The sequence below is a fragment of the Podarcis muralis genome, chromosome 1, assembly GCF_964188315.1.
Source record: "Podarcis muralis chromosome 1, rPodMur119.hap1.1, whole genome shotgun sequence".
NCBI classification, from domain to species: Eukaryota; Metazoa; Chordata; class Lepidosauria; order Squamata; family Lacertidae; genus Podarcis; species Podarcis muralis.
In genome coordinates this window covers 107,573,957-107,588,340 of record NC_135655.1, presented here as the reverse complement: position 1 = coordinate 107,588,340, position 14,384 = coordinate 107,573,957, and the positions used below count along the sequence as shown (strand labels likewise).

The window sequence follows — 14,384 nt, the reverse complement described above, 5'->3', positions numbered from 1 at the left end:
CCCCCCCTTCCTTGATCGTTGCTAACAATAGTCAGGAGCCCAAGAGTTCGCGATTGCGAGATTTAGAGCTTCCCCCTCCACCCCACCCCGCCGCCAAATCCACTTTCGCTTAAGTGGGTCTTTTATTTTTTCAAATTGGAGTCCAAGCAGGAACGCGCGGATAAGATGCGACTTAGGTGTATTGGGGGAACGAACTTTTAAGCAAATTAGTGCGAATGAGGATCGGCGGAAGGGGAAAGTTAGGGTTAAATTGCCGTGTTTTAGTTCAGGGTGGGGGGGCGTGAATATGTCAAGAGAAGCTGATGCAGTAAAATGTAAGCACATCATCGTGGAGGGAGGGGGGACAGCACGGTGGGCGTATTGTTGGCTTGGAACGGAGAGAAAGATGTATAATTTAATGGTATATACAATCCACTGATCCTATTACTATTCTCCCTGGAGCTCTTGTTAGTTTCAATGGGAGTGAGTGAAATTGACATGGACTTGTATTCGTGGTCATGTGCTCTTCTCCCCCCCCCCTTTCTTTCTTCTCTTGTGATCTGAGATCCCCTTTTTGTTGATGTTGCTTTCCCACTTAATTATATGCATGTAGGTTAAATGAATACCTGACGAAAGGGCCCACGTTTCAAGGCAGTGACATTTGATAGCTGAGAGGAAAAGTGGCTTTAATGAAAAGCAACCTTTGGAATTCCTGCTTGTGAGGAGGAGAAGAAGAAGAGGAAGAGGGGAAAAAATCCAATTCAGCTTTTTTGTGCTGCCAGCAAGAAATGATCAGTAGCACCAGTGTTTATGGTATGTCTGCTTTTGGGATCTATGTCTTTCTATTTCTTTCTTTCTCTCTTTCTTTGCATCTAGATAAATTTTTAAAGCGCATATATAAAAAATATCTGAGGACTTTGCATGTGGATATGGCTAGAGATAAATGATGTTAATGGTAAAGCTTCAAGTGTGTAAATAAGCAGTTTTTGTGTGTTATCATTTTGTTTCTGATTTCTGCTTTGATTGTAGTGTTACTTTTGTTCTCAGTTGCAATGCTAAAGTTGCATGTTACCAAAAGTGAACTATGTACACTCAAATACTATGTAAATTAGTAAACTCACTGACTGTAAAAAGGGGAGGGGGAAACCCTGAACATATCTATGCCTACACTCACAGCAAATGTTTCCTTTTTAATTTTAAAGTAATAGTTATTGTTTCTTTACTCTATACTACCGTTATATCTTTCCTCCCTCTACTTTTTTGTAGGTTTTAGATCAGGATAGGAAAATAAGATGATTCATAGGTGCACAATAACCAATTCTTCTGCCTCCCTCCTCCAGTTTTAATAGCGACCTGTGTATTTTCTGTCCTTTTTTCCATATAGCTGCTTGTCATTGCAACATACTTTTAAATGATTGTAAGAGGCCACATTCTACAAAACACCTTTAAAAAAATAGGCCTGGAGGGATCTGATGAAATGGGGCAAGGAGGATTTCATATTGCAGTTTACAAAAGTCCAGTTACAGAAGCTTAGAGAAAGTATAACAGCAGATTTTGTTCTGCGCACAAATTTGTGGGGTGACAGAATTTGTGGGGTGACAGAAGGACAGCGAATTGTCTCACTTTTACTAGTCTGTGGGAGAAGCAAATAAGGACAGAGCAAAACCTCATGGTCAGCTTAAGTACGTGACCACTGATCTTTCCTAACAAACCTGAATCCAAAGCAAAGCTTGAGTGCCAAATGTCCACTCCTAGGCTGATGCTAGTAGGTGCCTATATCTCTCCAAAGTAACCCTGAGCCGCTGTTACAATAGGGATGATTATCTGATTATTATTATTTATTTATTTTGCATTTGGAACTTGTTGACTTTAAGGCGATCAATACAGCAACTGTTTATTTTAGATGCACATAATTTGCCCTGAGACATGTTTTTAAGGGGGAGGGGGGAGAGAGCAGGAAGACGCGGCTTTCTCTTTCTCTTCTCTCCCTGCCCCCCCCCCCCCCGCTTTTATTTCCTAGAGCTGTTGGAGCGAATGTGATTGCCAGATGGGAGATTTCCCTCTGTGATGTTAAAGCTGTAATATATATTCACAGCAGATTGGACCTGCTGCTTGTGATGAGGATATTACATTTATAAATTTTAAATCGGGAATTGGATAGTGTGCTGAGGGCTGAAATTGGATGGGGTGGATGGTGGCCACTGTTTAAATGCAATTCCTGGATGATGATGATGATGATAATTCTAATAGTAGTAATACACAGTAATCATGGTTGGGTGACATTGCTTTGTATATTGTATGGCACTTGTGCACTTTATTCTCTCCCCCCCCCAACCCCTCTGGGTCTGCCTTCTTCTCCTTCTCTCCACCCCCACCTCTACTTCTCAATTTCCTAGTAGAATATCTTGACCAGCAGAGTGATTTTGAAAGCGGCCGAGTTTTCGGGGAGGGGTGAAGAGGATGAGAGTGTGTGAGAGCACCAATGTAATCAGTTCTGCAACTGAATGTGTGTGTGTGTGTGTGTGTGTGTGTGTGTGTGTGTGTGTGTGTGTATCAAAAGAAAAAACATGATGCAGTGATTGTTGTTAGTGGATGCACCTAGTTGTTGTTTTGCCCAGTGATGTGGCCTGTCAGGAGCAGAACCCTGAAAAGCTGGAGAGTAGGACTGAGTCACACTCCAGCAGTTCTGCTGTTGCAAATTAAAAGTGTGTTGTGGTCAGGAAATGAAAGCTACTGTGTCTCTTTTGAACAAGTCGTTTATCAAGGGGAACATCTATCAAGCAGCCACTTGTCACGATGATGCTCCAAGGGGGGAAAAGTTAGGTCTGAGTTGGGGAAGCTGCTTTGAATTGACTCCCCCTCCTCATCTGCAAAATAAAAATAAAAATGGACTTCTGTGTTTGTCACTCCCAGAAAGAAATTTTTAAGAAAAAAGAGAGTCAGCAGATCCTCTTTACACTTTTGGTTTTGAGTTGTTTAACATAAGGCTGTATCTGATATTTTCCCTATGATATAGATGTATATTTTAAGACTAAAACTTCAAACAGTCTGTTGCTTTTGCGCTTTAATGTTTGTGGTTCAGGCTTTATTTTTGTGTGTGTGTGTGCTTCCCTGCATTGCATCTTTAGGAATACATTGCATCTGGGGGACTTGATGGAATTAAATATATTCGTAAGTTTGTTTTCCATGTGACAGTTGCAAGGTTTAGACAGTGAAAATTAACCCCAGATTTCTAACCTCTGATAAATCTGCTTTTTGTTGTATTTGTCATTAGCTCTTTATCGGGGAAATCTTTCCAGTGCTGGTATTTATGCAAGAAATTGGGCATTACTTTGTACCACATCAGGAGACACGTTAAGAACATCTTTGCCCTTTCCATCTTCTCTTTGACAAGTGCACTGCATGTGGATTCTTACTGTAAACGTTTGTATCCTAGACAAGGATACATAGCTACAGATAACTCATGTCAAAAATACCATTTTATAAAACCACAATATAGGTGAATTTTCGCTGGACTTCCAGAGAAGTTCTGAATTTTCTTTGCCAGACAGCTTTTTGTTAATAAGAGAATGAAGTATTCCTTGAAATCAGGCATTTTTTAGCACTCCTCTGTCCTTACTGAAAAACAAGTGCTATTTGTGGACAGTTTGGACCAGATCTCAGCAAAAATGCAATAGGACTTTGGGTGTTAGATTTGCTAATGAGTTGTGTCTGTTGCATTATGATGAAAAAGCTTTATTAATGTGTGATTTTTGAAACAAGATGTGATTACTATACAAACTTGGTGCCCAGTCATCATTTCTTACCCCCAGACAAAAGCAATTTATACAACAGTAACCAGCTGTATTGGAGAAAGTGTGGGATGTGTGTCAGTTATGTGACACACAATATGGTATTTACCATTGGTAATAAGCATTGGCTTCAGGTACCATCCATATAAACATAGCAGAGGATGGAATACATGGCCCCCACCATCAGTATATCTGATACATCAAGGAACTTTTCTCCAAGTTCTTTCTGATGGTAGCAATTCAGCATGAGAGCTTTATTCCTAATATTTTCTAGTGCACGTTGGCTCAGAATATATTCTGTGAGTGCCTTGCATTAACACTGAGGTTATATTTATGTTCTATTGCTTGTTTTTATGATCACATGATTAATTTCAAAAGTTTAATTATTGATAACAGTGTACTGAAGAATTCCCCCCCACCCTTTCATTCTTTTAGTGCTTTAGGTTGCAGAACTTGAACTTCGAAATATAATTGTTCATTGTGCATGAAAATGCTGAAAGAGCGGTTTATGCGTGCTTTAAAATATTGCTTTGGGAGAATGATCATTCTGATGTGTGTGTAGCTGTCAATTAGTTAGCTCTGTGTGTGCATGCAAGAAGTATTTGGGTGTAATGTCTGATCTTCCTGCAGTCTTAACCATCAATTAATCAGTTAATCTGCTTGTTTGGGAGCCATTTTAATGATACAAAATCAGCATGATAGTTGTATGTAGGAAACTCCCTTGCATGTTTTTAATCTGCTAGTCTCATCTAGCGTTGTTAGATCCGATAAAGGAAAATATTTGGCTCTTTGCCCCCAGTTAACATACGCTTTATAAGAACTTAAGTTTGCATTGTATAACTTTACAAAAAGCGCCAGGTTTATTGACTAATGTTTATTTAATTAACTGAAATTTCATCATGATTTATTGATGGGAGGGAATTGTTATACGGGCATTTTGTGAAGTAATGGAGCATTTTTTCTGTGAATCAGCATGATAAAGTATTTCATCAGCGTGTTTACCTCCTTCTCCTCTCTCTCTCTCCCCCCACTGCCATTAATAAGCAAAGGATTTAAAGTTAACAAGAAACATTAAATATGAACTTGCCTTTCTTTACACAACGCAACCCAAACAAAATGATCCAAGTTGGTAATAATGGACTAACTTTTATTCTATTAATTTTTATGTACATCTACTAATAAATCAACGTACTTCTTTTGAGCTTGGGGAAGACATGGTAATAGTTGGTGAAAGCAGCACAGTGGGCCAATTGAGAGTCATCCTATTCCAATTACATTTTGGTAGTAAAATATGTGTAATTTAGTTAGTTTATATTTTGTAGCAGATTCTCTCTCTCCCCCCTCCCCATGCTTTTAAATTCCTGATTGTACACCATGGTTATGGTTACAGGTTATTAAACTCTCTTTGCTAGAAATGCTATCTTTTAAAGTGAAAACTGATATATCTTATGGGAAACATCTGGGAGCTTTAAGTGTAGCGGAGGGTCTAGCATCCTTTTATTAATAGACAAACCTATACCCACTTACCTGATAATTTAACTAAATTGGATTTACCTCTAAGTAGACATGCATAGGATTGTGATAAGCCGCCAACCCCCACCAAAATACACAAGGATATCTTCCAGGTGTAAAATCCATGCTGTAGTGTTAATTATGAGCATTAGTTGTACTATCGGATATATACAAACAGCCTAGCTTTTCATTTTTTAAACTTCTGTCCTTCAAAATATAGTGGTGAGAAGCTGGAAGCTGGGTAAAAATGGAAGTCTATATAGTCAGCCTACCACACAGTGTGAGTGACAGCGAAACTTCCAAGGAAGGTCAAATTAAAATTAGATATGTCAGCATTTTTGTAGGAAGAGGGGCTTGGAACATATTATTTGAAAAGCAGCGTAAGCTTGTGTTTGCTAGTTCTACAACAGCAAATATGAAAATACCTGTTGATTAACCAGTGAGAATAAAAGTCCTAAAACACAATGAATTCTGTCATTCCAGGAAAAAATCAGTGGGTATCCTCCCAAAAATAAGTTCTTATAGGAGTAGGAACTTTATCCTGCTCTAAAGCAAATTAGAATTCTCTTCATCAACATAACTTCATGAGGGTACCTGGATATCAAGGCGCTAGAAGAACAATGACAGGCAGCTTCTTGTTCTGGCAATGTCAGTAAATGGTACCTGTGAGATGCTTCATTATAGCACATTTAATTTCAAGGCTAAATTTTATTTAAAGTGGAAATGATTTTGCCCCCTGAAGTGCAGAACTAATGTAGCTATTTTTCTTTAGTGACAATCTGTTTTATTAACATTTGTTTAAAAATAATATTTGTTGCTGCCAGTTTATCATTTGTTTTTGTCATTAAACAGTGTAAATTCTATAAGCATATCCTTGAAGGATATTACCTTAATTTACATTATTAACTGAGAATTTAACTGATTGTTTTCAAGTGCAGTTTAAGAAATAACTGTACAATGTACTGTAAATGCAATATCCTAAAAAGATTATTGCAAAAAGACATTGATACCTCTTTCCATATCAGAATGAACAATGGGTCATATTGGATCTCTTCTGTGCCTATTTGTACCCACTTAAATTCATTTACACACAAAACTACATTGCCTCCTTTCTCTTTTTAAAATTACATCACCTTCAAAAGAATATATTTAATTCAACTCTCCTGTCCATTGTTTATATTTAATATGTCCAAATACAGTTTTGGCAATAAAAGGTTATGGTTAATATTGGCTATGAAAGAAACCGAAGACTGCAATTCTGTACCCAGTTAGAATTGAAGCCGCAATCATAGTAGTCTTATGACAACTGCACAGCTAACATTTGAACTTGTCTCTTGATTTTTTAAAATTTTCTCTTTAATGATTTTTTTTAAAAAAATGTTTTAAGTGTGGCTAAAATCAGCATTTTAATTCTCTCCAAGTTTATTTTCCAAAGCTCAGCATCTTAATATACTGCATTTTTCTTTTGTATAAGTTGGGGACCTGTTTATGTGTGATTCTTAGGTATCCTTAAAGGCTAGAAGAAAGAGTGATGTTGTAGTAATCTGCGTGCTTACTGAGTAAGTGTGTGTATGCATGTGTAGGATCAGGCTGCATATGGGTAACATACGCCTGTGCACTACAATTTGTACCAGTGCTTCGACTCTTGTGAAGTGATTAGTGCTCTGTGTAAGTATGTGGTGACAGCTATGCTTATGGATGTGAAGAAACCATTAAGTGCAGTAGCATTAACCTTTTCAGTATGTCTCATCTGAAGTGTGAACTTTAGTTTGTTGGGATGTTCAGCAACAATTGCCTAACCCCATCCTCTCTTCCTTTCTCCCATTACCTCTCCTCACCACTCTCATTACTTTCTGCCTTCTGTGTTGACATGGGGGAAACTCATAAAGTCGGTGCTGCAAGAATCAGGTTTGAAGATTGTTACAGGCATCACAATTTGATACCTAAAACAAATTTAAAAATCAAGCATCCTTTTCAAGTTATAACTGAAGGTCCAGCCAGGATGTATCTGAACACACTTGAAGAGGTGCCATTTATTTTCAAAAGAGATTTCTCCCATCACTCGTGAACAGCTCCACCATGCAGAGAGAGATATCAAAAGAGCTCAGAGAAGCAACAATATTCTTTCATGTTGTCGAGTACTTGGGCACTTATAAGATTGTTTCCAAGAAGGGAAAAGAATTGATCCTGTTTTGAATTCCTTGTTGTTGGCATTTGTGAGCCATGTTCCGTAGAGAAAGCTATAAAAATTAAATTCCTTATCCGTTGGGTTTGTAATGTGAATACAAATTTACTTCTGGCACATGCACCTGTGGTAGTCTAAGCAAAGTGTGTCTGAAAAAAGGGAAATGGTATGTGTGTGAGAGAGAGTGTGCGCGCATTTGACTATATATATTTATCTTCTGTGTCTCTACAAATAACTATTTTTGCTGAATCTAGCAGCATGGATTTTAATCAAGCATTTTAATTCATATGCTTGCTTTAAAGTAAATAATTGAATGGGTCATGGGCATGTACAGTGTGTTTAGTCAGCAGCAAACCCCAGTGCATTCAATTGGACTTACTTACGAGTAAGTGTGCACAGGACTGCAGTACTATGAACATTTACTCTCAAGTAAGTGCCATGGAACTTTGTGTACGCACAAATAGGAATGGGCTGTGACAGTTGCCATCTAATTACCTGCATTGTGCCTTTAAGAGCAGCCTGAAACTACAGAAATCTAGCCTGTAAATCTTTTCTGATCACTTTATCTCTGTGCCAGGAAACCTGTTTGCTTTCTATGCTAAGCTGCTGTTCAAGACACAGAAGGAGACAGGAGTGGGAATATAAGACTGAATTCCTATATAGGCATTTTAAGCATTTTTGTTATGAAAAGAAGTTACTGAGTGAATATATATTGAGTCCAAATCAAGGACATGTAGGAAGTCTCTGAATTGGACTGTTTAGTAAAGAAAAAAATAACCTGAAATAGCACCTTAATATGAGAATTGTATTGCAAATATTGGTGAATTACATTCCACAAAATGTCTTGTAATGGTAATCAGCAAGCAAATGCTTTTTCACAAATGAAAGTATTTGTGTATAATTGCCTTCAATATAATGAAGGGGGGGGATTTAAATGCACTTTTTGTTGTTGTTAAAAAACCCTATTGACTGGCATAGATGCCAGCCCATCAATATCATTGGGATTACTCCAGAGTAAGTGATCTGAGCACAAAAGCTTATTGAAGCAAATCTATATTTGAAACGGCTAATGAAGAAACGAAAGAACAAGAAACATCTTGTGATCTTTGTTTCATTAACCCCATTACTTTGAACTGTTGCTAATTATATGCCATGCAGTGGTATGTGGCAAAGTATAGACTGTGTAAGCTTTCTCCTGCTTTTCCTTTGTTACTCTTTCATCAATCCTGCTAAATTCTTCGGCTGCCGTAATGCTTGGATTTAACTGGCTCATTATCTCTATGTATAAAGCTATAGAGTGGAGAGCACTTGTAACTCGTGTTGCTTTCAGCTGGAGGTGTTCTGATGTGTGACAGCAATTGTGTTTGCTAGTAGGATGGATCACATTTTGAGGAAACATTTTAAAGATTTCGTTGGCTTTTAGTTTTACCAAATAGTCAGGGCAGCACCACCAGAAGAATTCAAAAGATACCACGAGATGAAGTGCTTCTCAGTGACCTACATCGGGGTGTATCCTTACAACGGAGCATGTTTTGAATGCGTGCTTATTAGGGTTTCCCAACTCACTTTTCAGTTTCATGATCCTTTCCATAGTTCCAGCTATTTTTATTGAATGACTCATAGTAGAATAATTAGTAGAACATTTTGTATGGGGGTTGAACAATGGGAAGATTTTTTTTATGACACACACATCTATGTTAAAATGTTACTTTTTCAAAATACATTGTTTTAGCTTTCAGCAAAGTGTATTGGATTTAAGAGTATGGATTATTTGAATGTTTCATTCATTTCATATTTAGTACTTTCTTCAAGGAACTTGTGATAGTGTACAATATCATTCTGCAGTTTTTTATTCAAGAGTGTCAGATTGAGAGACAGTTTCACAGCCACCCAGTAGATTTGTAGCAGAGCGGGGATTTGAGCTTGAGTCTTCTCAGTCCTGGTGAAATCACTGCAGTAGAGGTAGCCAAAGTGGTGCCCCCCTAGTTGTATTCTAGCTCCCATCAGACCCAGCTAGTGTGGCCAGTGATCAGGGATGATGGAAGCCCAACAACATCTGAAGGCACTATTTTGTCTATCCCTGCACTAAACCACACTGGCTCTCACATTAATATACCTTTGAAAAAAACTGGGGTGATCTAGTTCCCCAGGACAATAACTTTCCTCTTCTATGTTTGCTACTCCAAGTGTAGGAGTGTCCTACAGCCTTCCCATACATTGGGGAAGGATTTGACTTGTTCCTTAGATTCTTATTTTTCACTTTCTTCATCGTGACGTAAATAAAGTTATTTAGCCTTATGGAATTGTTGGCTGCACAGATATCTAAAGAACTAAGGGCTGGTAGTTGTGGTTGTTTTTAAAGCTAACTGATGTTTGTGCAGTGGCTATGTCTGGGGAAATGATTGATTTATTATTGATTGATTATTTATTATTTATTATTGATTTATTATTGATTTATGTTTGTGCAGTGGCTATGTCTGGGGAAATGATTGAAACATTTTTTTAAAATTCACTATTTAAACCTTGGTGAAACTTCTGATGCAACGTAACTTTATTTTAAGATATTGTTGCCCAATAAATTCCTGTTCAATTTTATTGGGTTGTCTTTAAACTGAATTGGGTTTTGTCACTGTAAGGAAGAAATTTACTCCCAAGTTTGCAGGATATAATGGGGGGTGTATGTCCTAAAATTTGTTTGAAGTAAAATATGTTGAATAGCAAGCAAGTATACACAGCAACACGGTATGTGTGCTTTTAGTTTTGCTGTTTGTTTCCAAAGGCCAAACTTTGGCTTTTGTTTCTGAACTAGAAGCATCTTTCATAATCATTTTATTAAATCAGTGACACACTTCTCAAATTGGAGTGCTTTGATCTCTTAACTTTTTGTTCCTTCCCTCCCCTAAAAATAACTACAGAAAGAATGCTTTCCAACTCCAGAATTATTTTAATGTTAGATTGAGAAGAGTAGTAATCTTCTAACAAAAATAATAGTGAAAGAAAAATTGCCAGTGAATTAAGATATTGGTGTCTGCATAGACATTTGTTTCAAAAAAGTAGGTTTAGGCTTATTAACTTGTTTTAAGAAGTGTCTTATTATTTGTGAGCAAATAAGTTTGATATACTGACAAATAATAAACCTCTGTGATCATGCATTTAAAAATTAGCTAGCTATAGTTATGCCGTTGCATGTTACGCTGCAAGCAGTTGTACAATTACACTAACTGAGGTATCATTTTCAAGAAGCTTTATCACCCCCATTCTCATTTTGAACATGATGTTCCTTTTTAAAGAATATCATCTATATCCAATCCTAGGCATGTTTACTTGGAAGTAAGTCCTGCTGAAGTTCAGTTGGGCTCATAAAATTACAGCCTCAATTCCAAAAGATAGATGGATTTGTTAAGTAGTCATTTCTTTGCTGACTTTATCATACTTAAAAATCTATACATTGGTGTGCAGCTGGAGTGGTAGAAGAATGTAGTTCCGTACATGAAGAATTACCAAATCTCTAGCAGGGTGGGGCTCATTTGGTGTTTAATAGCAATATGGAAGGGGAAGATATATTCTACAGGTTCCTTTTTTCTTTACTACTCTAGCACTACGATGTGAAAAGCTGCATTAGCCAGCATGCTGGTGTATTAAAAGCAGAGGTGCCTTTTTCATGTTGCATCTCAAAAAGCCAAGTGTAAGCTGGCAATCCTGCTGCCCCTTGCAATGTTACTCTGCCCTCCAAAACTTACTCTCTTTTCAAATGGACTTAATAAAAGTCCCATGAAGTGTGCTTCTGAAGACAAATCCATGCTGAAGAAACTTGCTGGACATAACAAGGGATACTGATATGATTACTGCTTTTAGCCAAAACCAAGTACGTTTATCATCAGGCAAGACACATTTGGTAATCTCTTTCTCTCGCTCTTTTTCTGACACAGACTCAAAGCAAAGTCGCACATAAGTCTTTTGGCTCTTTAGCTCACTGTGAGGAAGAAATGAACTCTAATGTTTATCTGGAATAACACCCCCACTCCCACCCCAAAAATGCCATGTGAAGTAATGTTAAATGGTCAGATTTGTCGAAGGACAGCTATACAAAGAGCAGGCATCTGGGAGCTGAGCCTAAGTACTGTTTTTTCCTCCAATTAATTATCATTGCAAATATTTGAGCAAAAGAACCTGTTTCAATTTTTCAATTTTTTATTGATTGTTGCTAATAAAAGAGTATGCATGTGTGTGTGGATAGATAGATTTTGTGTGTGTGTTGTGGGAGTTGCTGCTCCTCCATTGATGGCACAACTTGCTCAAGCAATGGCTTGAAACACTATCTCATTCACTTAAGCAAGATAATATTCATATTTTTCATTGGCTAGCCAGTGTGTTGGCTAGACCCAGGTCCACTCAGCCATGACTCTTGCTAGGTAACCCTTGGGCCAATCACATACTCTGTTGGCCTAACCTACCAGAGTGGTTTGAGGACAAAATGGGGAGGAGGAGAGCAAAATATGTTGTACTGAGTTGATTGGAAGAAAGGGAAGGCATGAATGCAATAAAAAATAAAATTGATTGTTTTCTTGGATTGGGTAGGGAACAATTGGTGTTAGCTGCACTATTGACTGCGTACCCACTTGTTAGGTACCAAATTAGGCCTCCAGTATCACGTTGTCCATTCTATCTGCCAGCTGGAGAAACCTATCTGCTTTTTAAAAATTTAACATGGGGATTTGTCCATAAATATCTAACCATCTATACTTTAGAACTATAGCAAAATTTTGTTCAGGGGATGGGTGGAATGTGAATTCTGACACTATAAATATGGTAGCTCTCTTAGTGTAAACTTGAATAACTGTGGCATGGTATTTTGGCTGCTAAACACAAATGCCGTTTTCTGCTTGTTTGTGATATTCACAGTGCAGTCCTAATTTAAACATGTTTGTTCATAATTCAGTTCAGTTCAATGGAATTTGCTCCCTAGTAAGAGAGCTTGGGATTACTATCTGGAGCACCGATATCCAACCTCTGGAAAATCTGTGCTGGCTTCTGAAACTTCATTGGCAATTATTTTATCCCCTGCCACTCTTTACAATGAGCTTGCAATAAAATTGTGACCATATCTGCTCAGGCTGATCTTGAAAGTCTTAAGGGCTAAAAACTCTTATGTTATAGGATGCAAGTGCATTTCACAGGAAATGTGTTTTGCTCTACAGTGGCTTCCCTACAGTTCTAAGCCTAGAGGTTTCCTGGTTCAAGCTTGAATATTTTCAAGATTCATTGTAAGAGTTCCTTGAGCTAATTTTAATATGTTCTTGTACAGTTGGGTATTTTATTCCATGGTGTAATATGCTTCCAAGCAAAATGAATATGGCAAAGTAAGAAGTGGAATAAATTAAAACATTTTTAAGTCACTATGGCACATGCTGTGGAGATTTAAGAGCCCCACTTCTCACCTCTCAGTCTATTGTATCCACCATGTGAGTACCATTAAAAAGAAACACTTAGAGTGTAAACACCATTATACCTGCCCTTGAACATTTCAAGTGGCCAAGTTCTTGCTGTTCTGGACTCCTTTGGGAGGATGGGTGGGATATTAATTTAATAAATTATATGCACACCTATAGTATTTAGGTATTTACATCTCCAGCATGCTAACAAACACAGAACTTTAAAAATTGGTTTATAAGAGATTATATAGTTATCTAAAACCCACAATGGTATCTTTTTATAAAATATTTTCTGAAAGTGTGTTCACATGACATATTACAAGTATTAAAGACTTGCTTATTCACAGTAATCATCATTTAACCATTTGTACACCCCCCCCCCACTCCATTCCTTCCAGACACTTTTTTAAAGTTATAAATCCCAGAGTGGCTGGGGAATAAATAAATCATCATCGTCATCATCATCATCTGTGTTACAGTGTGGGCATTACCCTTGTGTGGTCTAGAAAGCTTCAGTGCAATGCTCAGTAACTGATTTTCAGTGCATTTTTAAAATGTTTCTAGTCCTCATGGTAATAGAAATGTGTTATGGATGGGGGGGGGGACTTTCTTAAATATAAAAAAATCCTGCAGTTTTAGTTTATGCTTTTGGTTGCTCGTGATTTTTAATTTCTTGTTTCAAATGCATTGCATTTGACTGCAGCAGTCAAATGTAGCTTTGTAGTGAGCAATGGAGATTAAAAACCTTCATCTGAAATATAAAAGTTATGTGGCTTAATTGCCACTAAAATGTAACTTTATTACTCTTCTTTAAAGCCATAGTATGTTTCAACTCAATTTATTTATCACATTTCGCCTCCTAATGTTATCTAAGCTAGTGGCCATGACTCATGTAACGTGGCATTATGTTCATTAGATAACGCCATGGCCCCATTTTGATGGCACCTTTAAAACAGAATTTGTAATATTAAAAATATCTTGAACACCCTCAATATTCAAAGTATGACTAGCAGAAGGATTCATGCTTGATATTTTGTGCTTCAGCCAAGCCTCAAAGGTTTTTTGAGTAAGCTACAATCCAACTGAGAGATGGGTCCTGATGTCTTGCTACTCATTAGTAGAATTTGAATGTATACTTCCTGTGTGAGGTGATGGATGAACAAGACTGTCTTTTTCAAACACAGCCTTTAGGATAGGACAGTACAAATCTAAAGGCGATGAGTAAATTCCACTGAACTTTGTGGATCTTACTTATGAATATGCTTGCATAACTGGGCTATTTGGTGTTTAAATGGAAGCAAGCCCTCTCTCTCTCAGACCTATTTTGATTGTATTTGTAGCTTCCCTCTTCTTGAAAATTAGCTCTGGGTGGGAGTGTGTTTTCACCGCATAGGGAAATAAGAGACTAATTAACAATATCTAGAGTGCCTTGAATACTAAAAGTGGGACTTGTCTATGTTGCACAGGAAAGCTAGGTGTAAGTGT

General features: G+C 37.5%; 1 protein-coding gene and 1 long non-coding RNA gene across 3 annotated transcripts in view; one reads left to right on the top strand and one right to left on the bottom strand.

The window, feature by feature from the left end:
- The window catches only part of LOC114605777 (uncharacterized), a 402,747-nt gene that overhangs the window by 264,269 nt on the left and 124,094 nt on the right, over positions 1-14,384 (bottom strand). The window lies entirely within an intron of this gene.
- Positions 1-14,384, top strand: part of FIGN (fidgetin, microtubule severing factor) — a 126,686-nt gene that overhangs the window by 980 nt on the left and 111,322 nt on the right. For both annotated transcript variants that reach the window (XM_028747345.2, XM_028747337.2), the window contains exon 2: positions 593-792. In XM_028747345.2, coding sequence (XP_028603178.1) covers positions 768-792 — 25 coding nt within the window. In that variant the 5' untranslated portion in view covers positions 593-767. The remainder of the gene's footprint in view (positions 1-592; positions 793-14,384) is intronic.